The 17,733-nt window shown below is 34.6% G+C and overlaps 1 protein-coding gene across 3 annotated transcripts in view; it reads left to right on the top strand.

Annotated features, from left to right (window-relative positions):
• ROCK1 (Rho associated coiled-coil containing protein kinase 1) overlaps positions 1–17,733 on the top strand; it is a 138,220-nt gene that overhangs the window by 18,375 nt on the left and 102,112 nt on the right. For all 3 annotated transcript variants that reach the window (XM_072828981.1, XM_072828982.1, XM_072828980.1), the window contains exon 2: positions 14,938–15,019. In XM_072828981.1, the coding sequence (XP_072685082.1) occupies positions 14,938–15,019 (82 nt within the window). The remainder of the gene's footprint in view (positions 1–14,937; positions 15,020–17,733) is intronic.

Raw genomic sequence — 17,733 nt, 5'->3', positions numbered from 1 at the left:
AAACACCACTTGTCAAATTTGGTGTTGTAGCAAAAAATTTCCACAATGTAATCAACTAAAGCAAACAATAAAAAGATAGTAGGGAAATCCCAAAGCACTTGCAAACTAAATAACGTATTTCTAAATAATCCACAAAGAAAAAGCCTGAAGGGAAATAAAAATACACATTAAACTGCACACACAGACACACACAAAAAACATATCAAAATGTGTGGAACATAGCTAAAGCAGTGCTGAAAAAGAAATGTATAGCATTAAATACTCATATTAGAGAAGAATGATTTTGAATAACTGGAGCTCCTTTCGCAAAAAACTAGAAGAGCACAAAAAAACTAAAGCAAACACAAGAAAGGAAGCAATAAGGATAAAAATCAATAAACTGAACACAGAAAAACAAAAGTAAAAATTCAATAAAACAAAAACCCAGGTCTTCTTTTTTAAAAGGATTTCTTTTAAAGATTTATTTATTTATTCATGAGAGACACAGGTAGAGGGAGAAGCAGGCTCTATGCAGGGAGCCTGATGTGGGACTTGATCCTGGGACTCCAAGATCATGCTCTGGGCTGAAGGCAGGCACTAAACCACTGAACCACCCAGGGATCCCCAAAACCCAGGTCTTTGACAAGATCAAATTGACAACCCCCTAGCAAGACTGATAAGACAAAATTACCAATATTAAAAATGAAATAGGCACTATCATACAGATCCTGCAGTTATACAAAGGGTAATAAGGAAATATTATGACCAGCTCTACATGTGTTTGACTTCAATAAAATGGACAATTCCTTAAAAAGCACACATTACCTCAACTAACCCACTATCAGTAAGATAATTTAAATAGTACTATCAATTCTAATAATGTAATGCCAACCAAAAAAGAAATCTTCAGAGCCAGATGGTTTCACTGGAGAAGTCTAGCTAATGTTTAAAAAGTAATTAACAAAAAATCTATGCAGTCTCCTCCAGAAAACAGAAAAGGAGGGAACACTTTTTTTTTTTTTTTTTAAGATTTTACTTATTTACTTAAGACACACACACACAGCCATGGTATGGCTAGACTATGGTTGTTCAGTTATTCACGAAAATATTTTTGTTGTTTCTCTTCTTTGGCTATTAGAGATACTGCTTGTATGAGTATTATATATTATTATAATATTAATGTATTTTTATTTCCCTTCAGACTTTTTCTTTGTGGATTATTTAGAAATACGTTATTTAGTTTGCAAGTGCTTTGGGATTTCCCTACTTTTTATTGTTTGCTTTAGTTGATTACATTTTAGTCAGAAAACACACTGTTTGATTTTAATTCTTATAAATTTGTTGAGGATTGAGGTTTGGCACAGGGTTTGGCCTATCATGTTAAGTTTTCTGTGAGCACTTACAAGGAATATGTATTTTGCTGTTGTTGGGTGGAATATTCTATGAATGTTGTCTAGATCCTGTTGGTTCATTGGTGTTGAGTTCTTGCTGATTTTCTGTCTAGTGTTGACAATTGCTGAGAGAGGAGTGTGGAAGTCTTCAACTAAAATTGTGTATTTGTATATTTCTTTTCATTTCGATCCATTTTTACTTCACATATTTTGTAGTTCTCTTATTTAGAAAATATACATTTAAGATTGTTATGCCTTCTTCATAGATTGACTCTTTTATCATCATGTAATTTTCCATTCTGTTCCCAGTAATTCTCTTTGCTCTGAAGTCTACTTTGTTTCACAGTAATATATCCACCCCAGCTTTCTTTTGATTACTGTTTGTGTGGCATATTGTTTCTTACTCTTTTACTTTTAATCTACCTATATTGTTACATTTGAAGTAAGTTTCATGTCTGTAGTTTGGTCATGTTTTGTTTATCAGCTTTGGTAATCTGTCTTTTAACTTGAATTATTGCTTCAGACTATTTACATTTAATATAATTGTTATTTTAGGGCTTACCTGTGCTTTTATTTTTTGTTTTGTTTAACCTCCCGATTTTTTGTCTTTCTGGTTCCCTTTATCACCTTCCTATGTGCTACTTGACCATTTATTATTCTATTTTGATTTACTTAAAGGGCTTTGTGTGTATTTTTCTGTAATAGCTTTCTTATTGGTTACTCTAGGTATTAAATTAGACATACATAGCATCACAGTTGATTGGTCTTGACATTTTACTAGTTTGAGTGAAGGGTAGGAATCTTACCTATACTTTATGTTCCTTTATTTTCCCTGTTTGTAATCTTTAATATCACCTTATACACATTGAGAAACTAGGTAGTATTATAATACTTCAGCTTTTAAGAAAGTGAAAGTGTATTCTATTTTCCCAACTTCTTACTCTTTTCATTTATTTTTCCTTCCTGATATCCCAAGATTATTTCCTTTATCATTTTCTTTTCACTTAAAAAATTTCCTTTAACCATTATCTTCGGTCTTCTTATAACACATATCTCAGTTTTTTGTCATCTGAAAAAATTTTTTTAAAGATTTTATTTATTTGAGAAAGAATGTATGTGCACAAGAAGTGGGGTAGAGGGCAGAGGGGAGAGGGAGAAGCAGGCTCCCTGTTGAGCAGGGACCGCTACCTGGAGCTTAATTCCAGGACCCTGGGAAACAACCTGAGCCGAAGGCAGACACTTAACACCCCCCCCCGCCGCCGAGCTACCCAGATACCCGTCTTTTTTCTTTTTTTAAAAGATTTTAATTTATTTATGAGTGTGTGCAAGCTGGTGAGGGGGACAGAGGGAGAGGAAGAGGGAGAGAAAGAGACTTCTTGCTATAAGCCCGACATGGAGCTCAGTCCCAGGATCCTAAGATCATGACCTGAGCTGAAATCAAGAGTTGGATGCTTAACTGACTGAGCCACCCAGGCGCCCCTGACAATATCTTTTTTAATGCATTTTATTAATTGAGGTATAGTTGACCACACAATGTTACATTCATTTCAGGTGTATAGCCTAAATGATTCAACAGCTCTACATGTTAGCTCACCACAAGTGTAGCTACCATTTTTCATCATACAGTACTGTTACAATACCATTTATTTGACTACATTCCCTATGCTGTACCTTTTATCCCCATGACTTGTTCATCTCGTAGCTGGCAGCCTGTGTCTTCTCCTCCCCTTCTTTGGTTTTTCTTTCTGCTGGATATAGGATTCTAGGCTGACAGTTTTTTGTTGGTTTGGATTTCTTTGGATATGTCTTGTTAGTTTCTTCAATACATAGGCTTATGTCTTTTGCCAAATGTAGGAAATTTTTTGACATCATTTATTCTATTCCTTATTAGTCATATTCTCTGTCTTTTTTCTTTCTGGGCCTCCAGTGATACAAATGTTAAATCTTTGTTACGATTCCACAGGTTTCTGAGTCTGTTTCTTTTTCCCCTTATTTTTTTCTTTTAAAGATTTATTCATTTATTTATTTTAGAGCATGAGTGTGCAAGCAGGGGGAGGATTAGAGGGAGATGAGAGAGAGAATATCCAAGCAAACTCCCTAAGGGCAGAGCCCAACATGGGGCTTGATCCCACGACCCTGAGATCATGCACTGAGCACCAAGAGTTGGCTGCTTAACCGATTGAGCTATCCAGGTGCCCTTGTTTTTCCCCTTATGATATAGATCTAAATGGGGCGGCTGGGTGGCGCAGTCAGTTAAGTGTCCAACTCTTGTTCCCAGCTCAAATCTTGATCTCAGGGTCATGAATTCAAGCCCTGCTTTGGGCTCCATACTGGGCATGGAGCCTACTTAAAAGAAAAATCTGGTCTTAATGAAAATTTTTATAGGAACTTTAAGAAGATAACATTAGCTATTTTTTTTAAGGTTGTTATACTACTGCCAACTAAAGAATATACGACATCTATTTAAAAAAATGTGGTCTTAACGAAAATTTTTATAGGAACTTTAAGAAGATAACATTAGCTATTTTTTTTAAGTTGTTATACTACTGCTAACTAAAGAATATATGACAACTATTTTTCCTGGAGGAAAAAAAATCAATCACTTGAAAAAGAGTACTTTGAAAAACAACAGACACTCTTTCCTAGAGCAAGATCAAATTATATGAACGTTTTCATTTATTTGTACGAAGATAAAGTCTTGCTTGTGTTCATCAATACCTATACACCTATAAAGTGATAGGGGGGAGAATCCTCTTCGAAATTATCCTCGAGTATGTTTCTGTGACTTACTAGGATATATCAGGTTCTTATTAACAGCTCTGTGTAGTAGTTACTGTAGTTATCTTTGCTTCACAGATGCTAGCATTGAGGCTATGAGGGGCTAATAACTTGCTAAGATCATGAGACTATTAAGTGTTTTAGATTACGATATGATTCCATGTCCTTTTGAGAGGATACCATTTATGTACACATATTTTTCTTTTTCTTACAAGTTTGATGTCTCAACTTTGTATCTTCATTCTGTACCCCCTAACATTTCTTGGACCCACACCTAATCATTTATCTTCTGTAAAACTGTGTCTCTTCTACCTACCAGTATTCCATCAAGTTTAGGTTCTAATCCTGCAGGCTTCTAATCTTTTTCATTTATTTTTGCCATTATTTGTTCATTTTCCATTAACTTTTTTTTTTTTTTTTTAAGGGAGAGTGTGTGTATGTGCAAGCAGGGATGGGGGGTGCAGGGAGGGAGAGAAAATCTTGAGTAGGCTCCATACCCAGCATGGAGTCCCATGTGGGGCTCAGTCTAACAACCCTGAGATCATGACCTGAGCTGAAATGAACAGTAAGAGGCTTAACTGAGTGAGCCACCCAGGTACCCCTCCATTAATTTTTCTATCTACTGTAAGCTGAAGGTGGCGCTGAACCCCTGAGCCACCCAGGCTGCTCATCTTAATTTTCCAGAGTCTCATCCCAGTTTCTCTTCTGGGCCTAGATGGTCAATTTACATATCTACTATAATCTTCAGTCTCAGGTGTCTATGGGTATTGTAGTTATTTTGCAGCTTTTATGAACAATGCCCACTGCTTTTTCTGCCTACGTTCTAAGTGTTCTAAGTGTTCTAAAACAGATGAAGTCCTTGCTTTAGTCTTTCACGCAATCCCCAGACAGTTTGGAACAGATATATACAATAATTTACCAATATGGTTTTACTCTGGTTCAAGAAGGGGGAATTGGGAACCAATCTGCTACCTGCTTAAGACTAGCTTGCCCCAACTTGGAGGAAGTGGGATAAGAGTGAGTAAAAACGTCACAAAACATCCTACCATTTGAAAATGGCTTTTACTTAATTGGGCATTTTGTTTGACTTTTCTAAACATTTGATTGTTTTTCTAAGCTACTGCAAAGTTGGTTCAGAGAGCTTCTGGGATTTTTTGTTGCTGTTCTGTTTTGTTTTAGTAGGGAATGAGAGCTTGGAGCTTCCTAATCCACTGTTTTGTTTTGTTTTTTTCCTGTTCTTCTATCCCATACTCATTGGGTAATTGCATCTATTTTCATGGGTTTAAAGGTGTTCTCATGATATACAAACCTGTATCACAGTCCAGTCACTCTGTTGAACTCACACTCCTTTCTTTCTTCTTTCTTTCTTTCTTTCTTTCTTTCTTTCTTTCTTTCTTTCTTTCTTTCTTTCTTTCTTCTTTCTTTCTCTTTCTTTCTCTTTCTTTCTTTCTTTCATTCATTCATTCATTCATTCATTCATTCATGAGAGACACAGAGAGAGAGAGAGAGAGAGGCAGAGACACAGGCAGAGAGAGAAGCAGGCTCCATGTAGGAAGCCTTATGTGAGACTCAATCCGGGGACACCAGGATCACATCCCAGGTTGACGGCAGGTGCTAAACCACTGAGCCACCCAGGGATCCCCACACTCATATTTTCAACTCCTATCTCATTACCCATAAAATGGTATAGGGACCTAAAATTTAAGCATCTAAAATGTTTATCTTTCCAAAATATATTATCTGCTTTGGTTAATTAAATCGCTACTCACCTAAAATAGAAGATATATAATTATTTTTCTAATCACATAATCATACTTAACCCTTCCTGTCTCTCTTTTGGTCACTAATCAGGTTTTCCTGTTTCTCATGCCCCTTTCTTATTGCTCCAATTTATTTTTTTATATTTTACTTTTAAAGATTTTATTTATTTATATGAGAGAGAGAGAGCGTGCATGCGCACACTAGCAGGGAGGAGGGGCAGAGGGAGAGAGAGAAGCAGGCTCCACTGAGTGGGGAACTTGTTGTGGGGCTAGATATCAGGACTCTGGTATCTGAGCCGAAAGGCAGACACTTAACCAACTGAGCTACCCACGTTCTCCCTTGTTGCTCCAATTTAATTTAGACTTTTACCATCTTGTGTTTTTATTACCATAGTATCCTCCTAATTGCTCTTTTCTGTACCTGTCTCTTTCTGTTCAAATTTATCATCTTTATCATTGCCAGGCTTTAGTAATGTCACTCACTCTCTTTCCCCCCAAAATTCCTGTGGTTCCAAATCGATATCAGAAGATAAATAATCAGATTCTTAGCCTAGTATGTTATACCTTTAATGCACATTGTATAACCCATCTTCACAGTTTTGTCTGCTGCATCTCATTCTTACCGTTCTAGGACCAGAGTGTTCTACTCTCAAATTCCCCTTGCCTTTCCTCTTTCCTAGATTGCCTTGCCCGCCTCTATCTTAGTCTTCCTAAATTCTGTTTTTAAGGATCAGCTCAAATTTCATATCCTCCTTGAAACCCAATTTGGTTAAACTGTCCTTTCTCTGTACATGTAGTAGCTAGTTATCACACTGAGGATCCTATAATATTTACTTTTCTACCTAACCAATGAACTCTCAGATACAGGAAGTATTTATTATTATTACTATTATTTCTGTGTTTTACTATAGAGGAGGAGGGAGACCTATAAATAATAACAACACAACAAATTCCTGTAATAGGGAGCACATATGGGGTCATTATTAACATTTTCTCAGGGTGTTGGGGGGAAAGCAGTACAAAGTAAGCAACATTTGAGGCAGTTTGAATATAAGTACTGTTCACATTCCAGCCAAAGAAAAGGGCAATTGTAAAGGCAGTGGGGTAGAATGAGCATGACCTATTGGGGAGTAGCTGCAGCACACTGTGGCCCAAGCCTAAATACTTCCATATAGAGAAAATGAGGTTGGAAAGGTATAGCTGAAGACTGATTGGAAAGAGCCATTGTATGTTTTACTAAGTATTTAGAATACATAATTTTTTGGTACTGTATTTGTCCTAGGGAGTGTTGGCATATATGTTTTAATGTCACACTAATTAAACAGATTTTAAGTATTTATATATATATATACATATATATATACACATATATATATATAAAGATTTTATTTATTTATTCATGAGAGACACACAGAGAGAGAGAGGCAGAGACACAGGCAGAGGGAGAAGCAGGCGACATGCAGAGAGCCTGATGTGGGACTCGATCCTGGGACTCCAGGATCATGCCCTGGGCCGAAGGCAGGTACTAAACCACTGAGCTACCCAGGGATCCCCAGATTTTAAGTATATTTTATTTATTTATTTATTTTTAATTAATTAATTAATTAATTAATTAAATTATGATAGTCACACACACAGAGAGAGAGAGAGTCAGAGACATAGGCAGAGGGAGAAGCAGGCTCCATGCACCGGGAGCCTGATGTGGGACTCGATCCCGGGTCTCCAGGATCGCGCCCTGGGCCAAAGGCAGGCGCTAAACCGCTGCGCCACCCAGGGTTCCCTTAAGTATATTTAATATCAGAAGTTGTTAAAATTTCCTGAGGAAATTCTGTTTTCATTTTCATATCAGTGCTGAGTTTTGAGAAATTCCTTCTGTCTTTACGTAGTAAAGAGATAGAAATATACCCATTTTATTTATTTTTTTTAAAGATTTATTTATTTATTCATGAGAGACACACACAGAGGCAGAGGGAGAAGCAGGCTCCATGCAGGGAGCCCGATGTGGGACTCAATCCCAGGATGCTCAACCGCTGAGCCATCCAGGCGTCCCTGCCCATTTTCTTTAAATGGTATATTGTCTGTTATCAAAATATCCTTTCCATCAAGCAAATGGAAAGATATACCATGTTTATGGATTGGAAGAATGAGTATCGTTAAAGTGTTCACACTACCCAAAACAGTCTGTAGCTTCAATACAATCCCTTTCAGAGTACTAATAGCAGTTATTTTTGCAGAACTAGAAGAAATAAACCAAAAATTTATATGGAACCACAAAAAACCTCTAATAACCACAGCAATCTTTTTTTTTTCCTTTTTCTTTTTTTAAGATTTTATTTATTCATGAGAGACGGGGGGGAGGGGGGGGGGAGGGAGCAGAGACACAGGCAGAGGGAGAAGCAGGCTCCACGCAGGGAGCCAGACCTGGGACTTGATCCCAAGTCCCCAGGATCCAGGCCCTAGGCTGAAGGTGGTGCTAAACCGCTGAGCCACCCAGGCTGCCCTAACCACAACAATCTTAAGGAAGAACAAAGCTGGAGGTGTTATAATCCTAAATTGTAAGATACATACTACAAAGCTGTAGTAATCAAAACATATGGTACTGGAACAAAAATATAAAGATCAATGGAACAAAATTGAGAACTCAGAAGTAAGGCCATGCCTGTATGGCCAATTAATCAACAGCTGAGGAGGCAAGACTATATAATGGGGAAAAGAGTCTTTTCAATAAATGTTGCTGGGAAAACTGGACAGTTACATGCAAAAGAATTAAACTGGACTGTTTCCTTACACTATACACAAAAGTGAACTCAAAATGGATTAAAGACCTAAAGGTGAGATTTGAAACTATAAAACTCCTAAAAGAAAATATGGGCAGTGATTTCTTGGACATTGACCTTTGCAGCATATTTATGGATATGTCTCCTCAGGCAGGGAAAATAAAAGTAAAAATAAACTGTTGAGACTGCACATGCATGTGCATGCGTGCGTGCACACACAGGAGAAAGGAAACCATCAACAAAAGAAAAAGGCAAGCTAGTCAATGGGAGAAGACATTTTGCAAATGATATATCCAATAAGGGGTTAGTATCCAGAATATATAAAGAACGTTAAAAAAAAAACCAATCTGATTTACAAAGGAGCTATAGATAAAATAGATATTTTTCCAAAGAAGACCTGCAGATGATCAACAGTCATTATCAGGGAAATGCAAAGCAAAACCACAATGAGAATCACCTCACACCAGTCAGAATAGCTAGTCTCAAATAAACAAGAAAGAATAAGTGTTGGTGAGGATGTGGAGAAAAGAGAACCCTCCTGTTGCACTGTTGGTAGGAGTATAAATTGGCACAGCCACTGTGGAAAACAGTAAGGAGATTCCTCAGAAAATTAAAAATTCAATTACCGTGTGATCCAGTAATTCTACTGCGAGGTATTTACCTAAAGAAAATGAATGTCACCTGGGTGGCACAGTCAGTTGAGCATCTGACTCTTGATCTCAACTTAGGTCTTGATCTCAGAGTCAAATTCAAGTCTCGTGTTGGGCTCCATGCCCAGCATGAAGCCTACTTAAAAAAGAAAAAAGAAAATGAAAAAAGTTTTGAAAAGATAAATTTACTCCTATGTTTATTGCATCGTTACTTGTAGTAGGCATGATATGGAAGCAACCTATGTGTCCATTGGTGGATGAATAGGTAAAGAAGATGTGATTCTCCTACATACACATACACACTGGTGCATTACTCAGCGATTAAAAAGAATGAGATCTTGCCATGTGTGACAACATGGTTGGACTTAGAGGGCATGATACTAAGCAAAATATGTCAAAGACAAACACCTATGATTTCACTTGGATGTGAAATCTGAAAAACAAAGTAAGTGAAAAAACAGACTCAAATATAGAGAACAAACTATTGGTCGCCAGAGGGGAAGTGGTTGGGGGAAAGGATGAATTAGATGAAGGTGATTAAGAGGCACAGATTTCCAGTTATAAAACAAATCACAGAGCTAAAAAGTACAGCATAGGGAATTAAGAAAAAAAAAAAAGGGTGTTTGACATCAGTCTTTTAGTACCAAGTGTAGCCTGTTTTAGAAATAGTTTGGTTTTCAGAGACCCTGGTTTAGTAAAGACCATAGTTTTAATGGTGTTTTTGGTAGTTTCAAAAAAAAAAAAAATCTAGGTTTAGATTAGTAACCAGTTAGATTCTGAAATTTACTTAAAAATGAATGTTTTTACACATAGTATATCTTGCTTTCCTCCTGCCTGATATTCTCCTGTCTTATAACAAATGTATTATTACTAAAGATTTTGATCCTAAATGATATTTTACATAGATATCTTTTATAATTCAAAATTATCCATAGGACTAGTTTGTAACAGTGTTTAGTTGAATAGTTTTTTCTTGCTGCCTCTTTTGTGAGATCTTTTCCTCACAATAACAATAGTGCTTCTTAGGAAATGTGAAATGTTCGTTCCTTAGATATTGTAAAATGTTATATTTGTATTGAATTATACCTTCCTTTATGTGTTTATATGAAATCACTTCTCTTCTGTGACTAGCTTCTTTCAAAATATACTGCTGTTACTAGTCTCCTATCATTGTTCAACTAGAAGTAGTAAAGAATTTAATTATTGTAATTCTTTGACATTGGTTCCTTTCTTAACATTACGTGTCCTCTCCTCTTGAGTTCTTAAATTGATAATTAAACTAAATGATGGGCATGTTGTGAAAGTAGAGGGTGGCTTTTCTTCATGCCTAAATAATAAAGTTAAGTGAAGGAACAATAGATCTATATGCTTTGTCTATTATTCTTTGTAAATTGTCTTTCCACTTGGAGGAATGTTCATTTCTTTAAGGTCCTGACTTCTGGTACTAGAATATGGACTTCAGGAAGTGAGGAAGTCTTTTTTTTTTTTTTTTTTTTAAGATTTTATTTATTTATTCATGAGAGACACAGGCAGAGGGAGGAGAAGCAGGCTTCATGCAGGAGCCCAATGTGGAACTCGATTCTGGAACTATGGGATCACGTCCTGAGCCAAAGGCAGAGATGCTCAACTGCTGAGCCATCCCGGCTTTCCAGAAGTGGGGAAGTCTTATTCATTATTTACAGATCCTTAGAGTGTTGAATAAAAGTCAGAATTCCTTGCCCCAATTTATGGTTGGAAATAGACATTACTTGTGTAACTTATCCACTGCATGAAAGTAGAAGCCTGTGTTCCTCTCTTCCACTACAGTGTCTTGCTCCCTTTGGCCTCTGCTTTGTATATGCTTTAGATAACACTAGATACCTTCTTGTTCTTCTTTTTTCTCTGATAAAGGGTATATAAATTTTGCTTATGGATGATCCTGAAAAGCCATACACCAGCTCATACTACTATAAAATTAAAAGTGTATAGTTATAGGTCCAGACACCTTCTCACCGTATACAATTAGTGGAGGCATCTACTTTTCCATTAACAAATGTATGGTTGAATTCTGTGGCCAAGCAAAAGTAAGATTTCCTATGTTAAAAAAGAAAATCCTAAATGGGGATTACTGTATTGGAGAAGAGTTTTATAACATAGTGATCTAAGATTTACTTTTAGAGTTTTATGACCACATGACTAAAGTGTCTTTTTTTCTCTTTGTGTCATTAATAGCAGTAGTGAGAATAATTTGTAAAACTTTCAAATATCAGAGAAATAAAGGAAAGAAAGGAAGTGAGACGATTTAGGGTCATTTTATATACTTCACTCATTTAATTCTCACAAATCCATTGTGAGTTGTAGGTAGTTATTATCCCCATCTTACAAAAGAGAAAACCTCAGGAAGGTTGACTTGTCCTCCCAGAGTTACATGCAAATATAGTACGTTTTTTTTCTTTAAAATGCTTTCACTTTACATCTTTATGGTGAATTCTTTTGACCCATCTGGAGTTCATTTTATTATTAAGCATGACTCAAAAATCATTCATCTCCAAAGTTCTGTCCAGTTATACAAACAACATTTACCAAATTTTTGTCAGCCCCATCTTGCCACATCCATACTATTGAATGAGCCCTTGCTGTGTATTTCAGATGCTTTAAGTTATAAGATACAGAAAATGCCAGTGCAGTTGAATCAGACAGCTCACGATCTCAGGCATGGGTAGAGTGACTCGAGAGTAGGTTAATTCAGTGATTGAACAAACATCAGCAGGGACCCAGGTTCCTTCCATTCCTGCCTTTATTATACTCAGTGTGTTTGGTTGTTTTTACCAGCTTCTTTGAGGTTACAAGTTGGCCGCTGTTTTAGGTGTCACATGCAGACATGGCAGTTTCTCTTGAAAGAAAGATATTTTTTCTATGTATCACTTTTAAGAGAGAAGAAACTTACCCCAGAATCCTTCTGTAGGTTTTCCCTCATGTCTCATGTGACATATTATTACCATGTTCCTGCACTTAAAGTGAACGCTGGCAAGAGTAATGGGCCACCATAGTTGGTTTAGATCGGACTATATTTAGAAACAACTTCCTGAAGCTGAGGAAGGTCTTCCCACACCTTGGGAGCTGATAGTCTCATTGAGGAAGTTGGGTGGCTTGAACAAAATCACAGTTAAATAAGGAAGGTAGAAAGGGGGAAATAATTGTCAAGTTAAGAGAGCCAGCAGTCTTATGCTATATTATGAGTAAAATGTGATGCTCAGGTCTGGGGCTTAGCTTACTCAAGGCATTTGAAACCTAGCTTGACGACTGAAGTAAAAAAATAGTTCAGAGATAAGGGGAACAGTTAGTTTTTATAGGTAGTTTAAGGAAGGTCATCAGAAGAGAGAGTAGGGGTATAATAGAGAAAGAAAACAGGTTTGAGTCCTAACCAGTGTCCTTTCTAGTTATAATTAGAAGAATGACTTGTGGTTTTCTATTAATTTTTGGACAGTACATCTTGAATTTAAATAGACATTTATTCTCAGTTCATAACTTCACTTTTAAGAGATTCAAGATTTTTCAATCATGTTTTTAACATGGTCATGTTACATTTATACAAGACTAAAAGAGCATTTTGATTTTGATACAGCTAGCCAGCTAGTATTGGGACAAGTCAATATTTCTCATTGCTATTTGATGAAGTTGTTCAACAAGGTAACTTTTGAGGTGGTTTTGTGCCTAACATTTAATAAGTAAAAAAAAAAAAATTTACGTGGACTAAGATTGGAAGCAGTTATTTTCAATATATTTGCCAAAGAGAGCATAAGAGTAAAATATAATGTACATACCTTTTACTTTTTAATGTTTTATTTGATATTAGAAAACAGTTTAAGCTATTGTAATTTAGTGCTGAATCTTTTAAAATTTGCAAGTGTGTTTAGAAGTAGATGTTTACCAGGAACTCTTAAAATAATAGTTATTTAAAAATATAATAATATATTGAGATTATTCTCCAGACAATTTTAAGGTACCAAACCAAGTTTTGCCTAAAATTTTTCTTGCGTTGTCGGTAGTACTTGGACTACTCTGTAGTCTAATTTTGGTGAGTGACTCGATGCATGAAACTTAATATCTAATCTAAGAAAAATATTTCTTGAATAATGTAATGCCATTGCTGGTAAGCATAAAAATCACTGGCTTAGTGTACATTTTATGTCTACTTGTTCAGTCATTCTGTCTGCAAGGTGCTTTGGAAAAAAATGAAAGATTAACTGTGGTTTCTGCCTTAAGGAACCTAAAAGTCTTTTTTAAAAAAAATTTTATTTATCTTTACCTAGAAAATGGTGAATTCACATATTTATTGGTTTGGTTTTCCAATTTAGAATAGACCAAGCATTAGCTGGTCTTCCTAAAAATCGTATTTTCATAGAAAGGTTCTCATCTCTTTTTCTGTAAAAAGAATTACCATAAATGTTCAGATTGCTTAGAAGACTCTTGGAAATGTGTTTTAAAGATAGATAACTTTTCAGTAGGAAATGGAGGAGCTTTTTCTTCAGAGCTGCACAAATTGTAAATTTTGAAAAGTCAGTATTAGGTGGGTTGTTGGTCTCTTCAAGCAGTCAGCAGTATTGGTGTTATTACCTGTTTTTCCATGTTCACTTTCCAACTCTGCAATGGTATATTTTAAAGCCTGTTTAAATTTGACTCTGCTTTTTGGCTTCCTAGGGAAATATTTTAAGTACTTGTATTCTAAAATAGCTGAGTGATCACACTTGTGGCTTAACACAAAGTATAAAGTATATCCTCCGGCTTTAATTTTTCCTTCACCCTTTGGTGAACATGACTGTACAGGGTCTGCAGAAGGTGCATCTTTCTCTGCTGCTTCTGTTTTTATTTTTGGGCTCTACTAAATTTCTCCCAGCTAAATAAAAAGATTACTTGGGATTATCTGAATGTTTCTCCTGCTTCTGCCACAAGACAGGATATAAACTGAATAGACCCATTCCTACTTCAACACTATTAGGTACACCTTCATGTTGCCCTCTCCTTGCTTAGATAAAATTTAAAAATCTACTTAAAAAGTAAAAGCCCATGTTTGTCCTTTACTAATGGTTGCCTTATAAAGTACTTCAAAGGAAGAAAGAATCTTTCTGAAAACCCAGTGTGTTTTTGTAATTAAAAATGTATCATCTAAATGCAGAATTTATTTTATACTAAACATCACATTTTAGAAACTAACGTTTAGCTACTACCTTTTAAAATATTTATAGTCACAAATACAGGACGTTTGTTTTTGCTGAGTGTCTGTAAAATAAGGATAAATGTAGTAGGCAGAAGGAAAGTAAAATTTCATGCCCTTAGGAGGGGAAGGGCATGAGTTGAAGTCATGTGTAGCCAAATTGTGGTGGTTTTGCTGCTTCTCAGACTGGGTGACTTAGAAGGTGAAAAATCTATATGAAATAAATAAAAACAAATTTTCTCTTTTCCTGGCACCCATGTAACCTTGTAGAAGGTGTTAAATGAATGCAAGAAATAGGAGAGGACAAATTAAATGTTAAAGCAATGTGTTTTATTCTTTACTCCTAAAAAAGGAAAGTGTTCATAGTATGATCCAAAAAACTAACTGTTTGTTTGTTTATTTGTTTAGGATGGATTGGATGCTTTGGTATATGATTTGGATTTTCCTGCCTTAAGAAAAAACAAAAATATTGACAACTTTTTAAGCAGATGTAAGTAATTTTTTGTGGAGGTTAATGACAGACTGTATACTGAACAAAATCTTCACTTAGATCATTCAAGCCCCTCTTTTATTTCTTCTGTCTACTCTTTGGTTATTTTATCCAAAAATCCTACATAAAATGAGCAGGAAATAGGAAAGAAACTTTATTAATTAGTTTATTAATTTGAGTGCCTAGCAGGAGAATGTTTTATAAAATATTTCGCAGAAAAGGAAATGAAAAATAAATGGCTAAAATAAGTATGTTAAATAATAATATACACACATGCACATTGAATTTCAGTAGTATTGTATTTATCTTCTATTTTTCTTTTGTAAATTATTATTTTGTAAGTTATTATTGTATTTTAATAACCTGCAGGTAAGAACAGATTGCATGTGAAAAGCCCACTATCCCTGAGATAATGAGAATTTTCTCCATAAAGGCTGGCTTATATTAAGGTTTTATGGATTTTCTTTTCTTTTTTTTTTTTTTCGGATTTTCTTTTCTAAAACTTTTTATATTTTGATACTTAGATTTTATCACTTAATATTTGCTTAAAGAATTTATTAAGATAGTTTCAAACTTTTACTCTTTAAAAAATGATAATAAAATTTAGATCATAAAATCTTTCCCATTCCATTTCTTTATTTCCGTTCCTCAATCCTTCATAGTGATACATTGGGTTGGGATGGTTTTAATGTTATCCTTCAATTTTGGTTACATATGTTTTGTTAGAAAAGTATTTTTTTAAGTAGTTAAATCTTTTTACTTTGTTGTATTTATCATTTTTACAGTTTGAAATCTTGCCTCAGAATTTTACCTGTCAATTTTTTTAAGTCTCTTTGCTTTTTATAAAAATGTTTATTCAACCTAATTTTACTTTGGAATTGGTGCCAGAGCCTGAATTGGGAACTTTTTAACTATAAATTTTATTAGTTTCTCACATCTAACTGAAATTACAGGAAAATTTTATTACTGTTTATATTTGTTTACCAACCAACTTAAAAATAGAGCAGAAGAACTAAAAAGGTGGAGAGTCATGACCATTTCTTATTTGATGGGAGGCAAGGAGAGGCTGTGTGATTTTGTAAAGCAGGCTAGCAAGTTTTGAAACACTTGCTTCTTAGTTTGTTACTCATTTTACTATGCAACATTACTGTTTTCATAATATGAATATGGCTTTATATACATTTTATAAATAGAAATATCAATAGCCACAATTAGAAATAAGTAAAATAAAATGAAAGTATAAAGCCTAAAGTAAACTTTTAACTGACAAACCTATATAGTTTAGTCTAGTTTTTAAATTGGTGCAAAGTACAGAGAGTAACATAACAAAATTTTAGTAAATTATATCTAGCATTATGTAAAAATTGTGACAAAGGAGGGTTTATACCAGGATTGCATTATAAAGTTAGTTCACGGTTCAAAAATCAGCTAGTGTAATTTACCATATTAACATATTAAAAAAATCCATAATATCATCTCAGGAGATAGAAAAAAGCATTGATACAATTCAGTATCTATTTTTGACTAAAAAATATGTCTCTACATACTAGGAATTGAACAAAACTTCCTGTAATAAAGAGAATCTACAAAAAACCTACAGTTAGATTGTATTTATTGTGTAGTACTAAATGCTTTCCCCCTAATATCGGGAAAAGGCAAGTCTGTCTTCTTTTATTACCACTTTCAGCCATAATTGTCCTGGAAGTTCTAGATAGTACAGTAAGGTAAAATAAAGAAAAATTATATGGATTAAAAAGGAAGAAGTAAAATTTTTTTTATTCAGATAGCATGCTTTTGTATATACAGAAATCTCAAGATTATACCAGAAAAGCTTACAAGCCCTAATTAAGTTCAACAAGAATGCAAATTAGAAGATTAATATGTAAAAAGCAATTGTATCTCTATATATTAGTAATAACCAATTTGAAGTTGATGTAACAAATATAGCATCATTTACAATAGAAGCAAAAATATGACAAATTTAGGAATAAATTTGACAAAATATGTATAAGACTTATATATTGAAAACTATATAATATTACTGAGAAATTACAGAAGACCTAAAAAAAAAAGAATAAATATTCAGTGTTCATGGATTGGACAATTAAGTAATAAAATATTAAGAGTCCCTATATTAACTTATAAATGGAATCCATGTATTCTCAGAACCTAAGCAAGTTTATTTTTTGTATAAAGTGGCAATTCTAAAATTCATATAAAAATGTGGAGGATCTGTAATAGCCAAAGTAATTTTGGAAAGTAAGAGCAGAGCTGGCAAACTAACACTATATGATTTTCAAGATCAAGACAGTATAATATTAATGAAAAAAGAAATATACATAAATGGAACAAAATAGAGAATTCAGAAATGGACCCATATGTACATGGTCAGCTTATTTTCAACAAAGGTAACATGGTAATTCAGAATTTGAACCTTACTTCGCACACTATATACAAAAGGTGATTCAAAATTTTTCATAGACTAAGGAGCTACAATAGCACTTCTAGAAGAAAACACAGAAAATATTTTTGACTGGTTGGGCAAGACTTTCTTAGATGGGACACAGATAACACAAACCACTTTTAAGAGAAGATAGATTAGACTTCATCAAATTTGAAACTTTTTCTTTTCAGAAAGTACTGCTAGGAAAATGAAAATGTGATTCATAGACTGAGAGAAAATAATTGCGAAACATGTGAAAGGGAAAAGAATA

Source organism: Canis lupus, chromosome 6 (assembly GCF_048164855.1).
Source record: "Canis lupus baileyi chromosome 6, mCanLup2.hap1, whole genome shotgun sequence".
NCBI lineage: Eukaryota > Metazoa > Chordata > Mammalia > Carnivora > Canidae > Canis > Canis lupus.
Note: the sequence above shows the minus strand (reverse complement) of the source record. Positions and strands in the feature narration are given on the sequence as shown.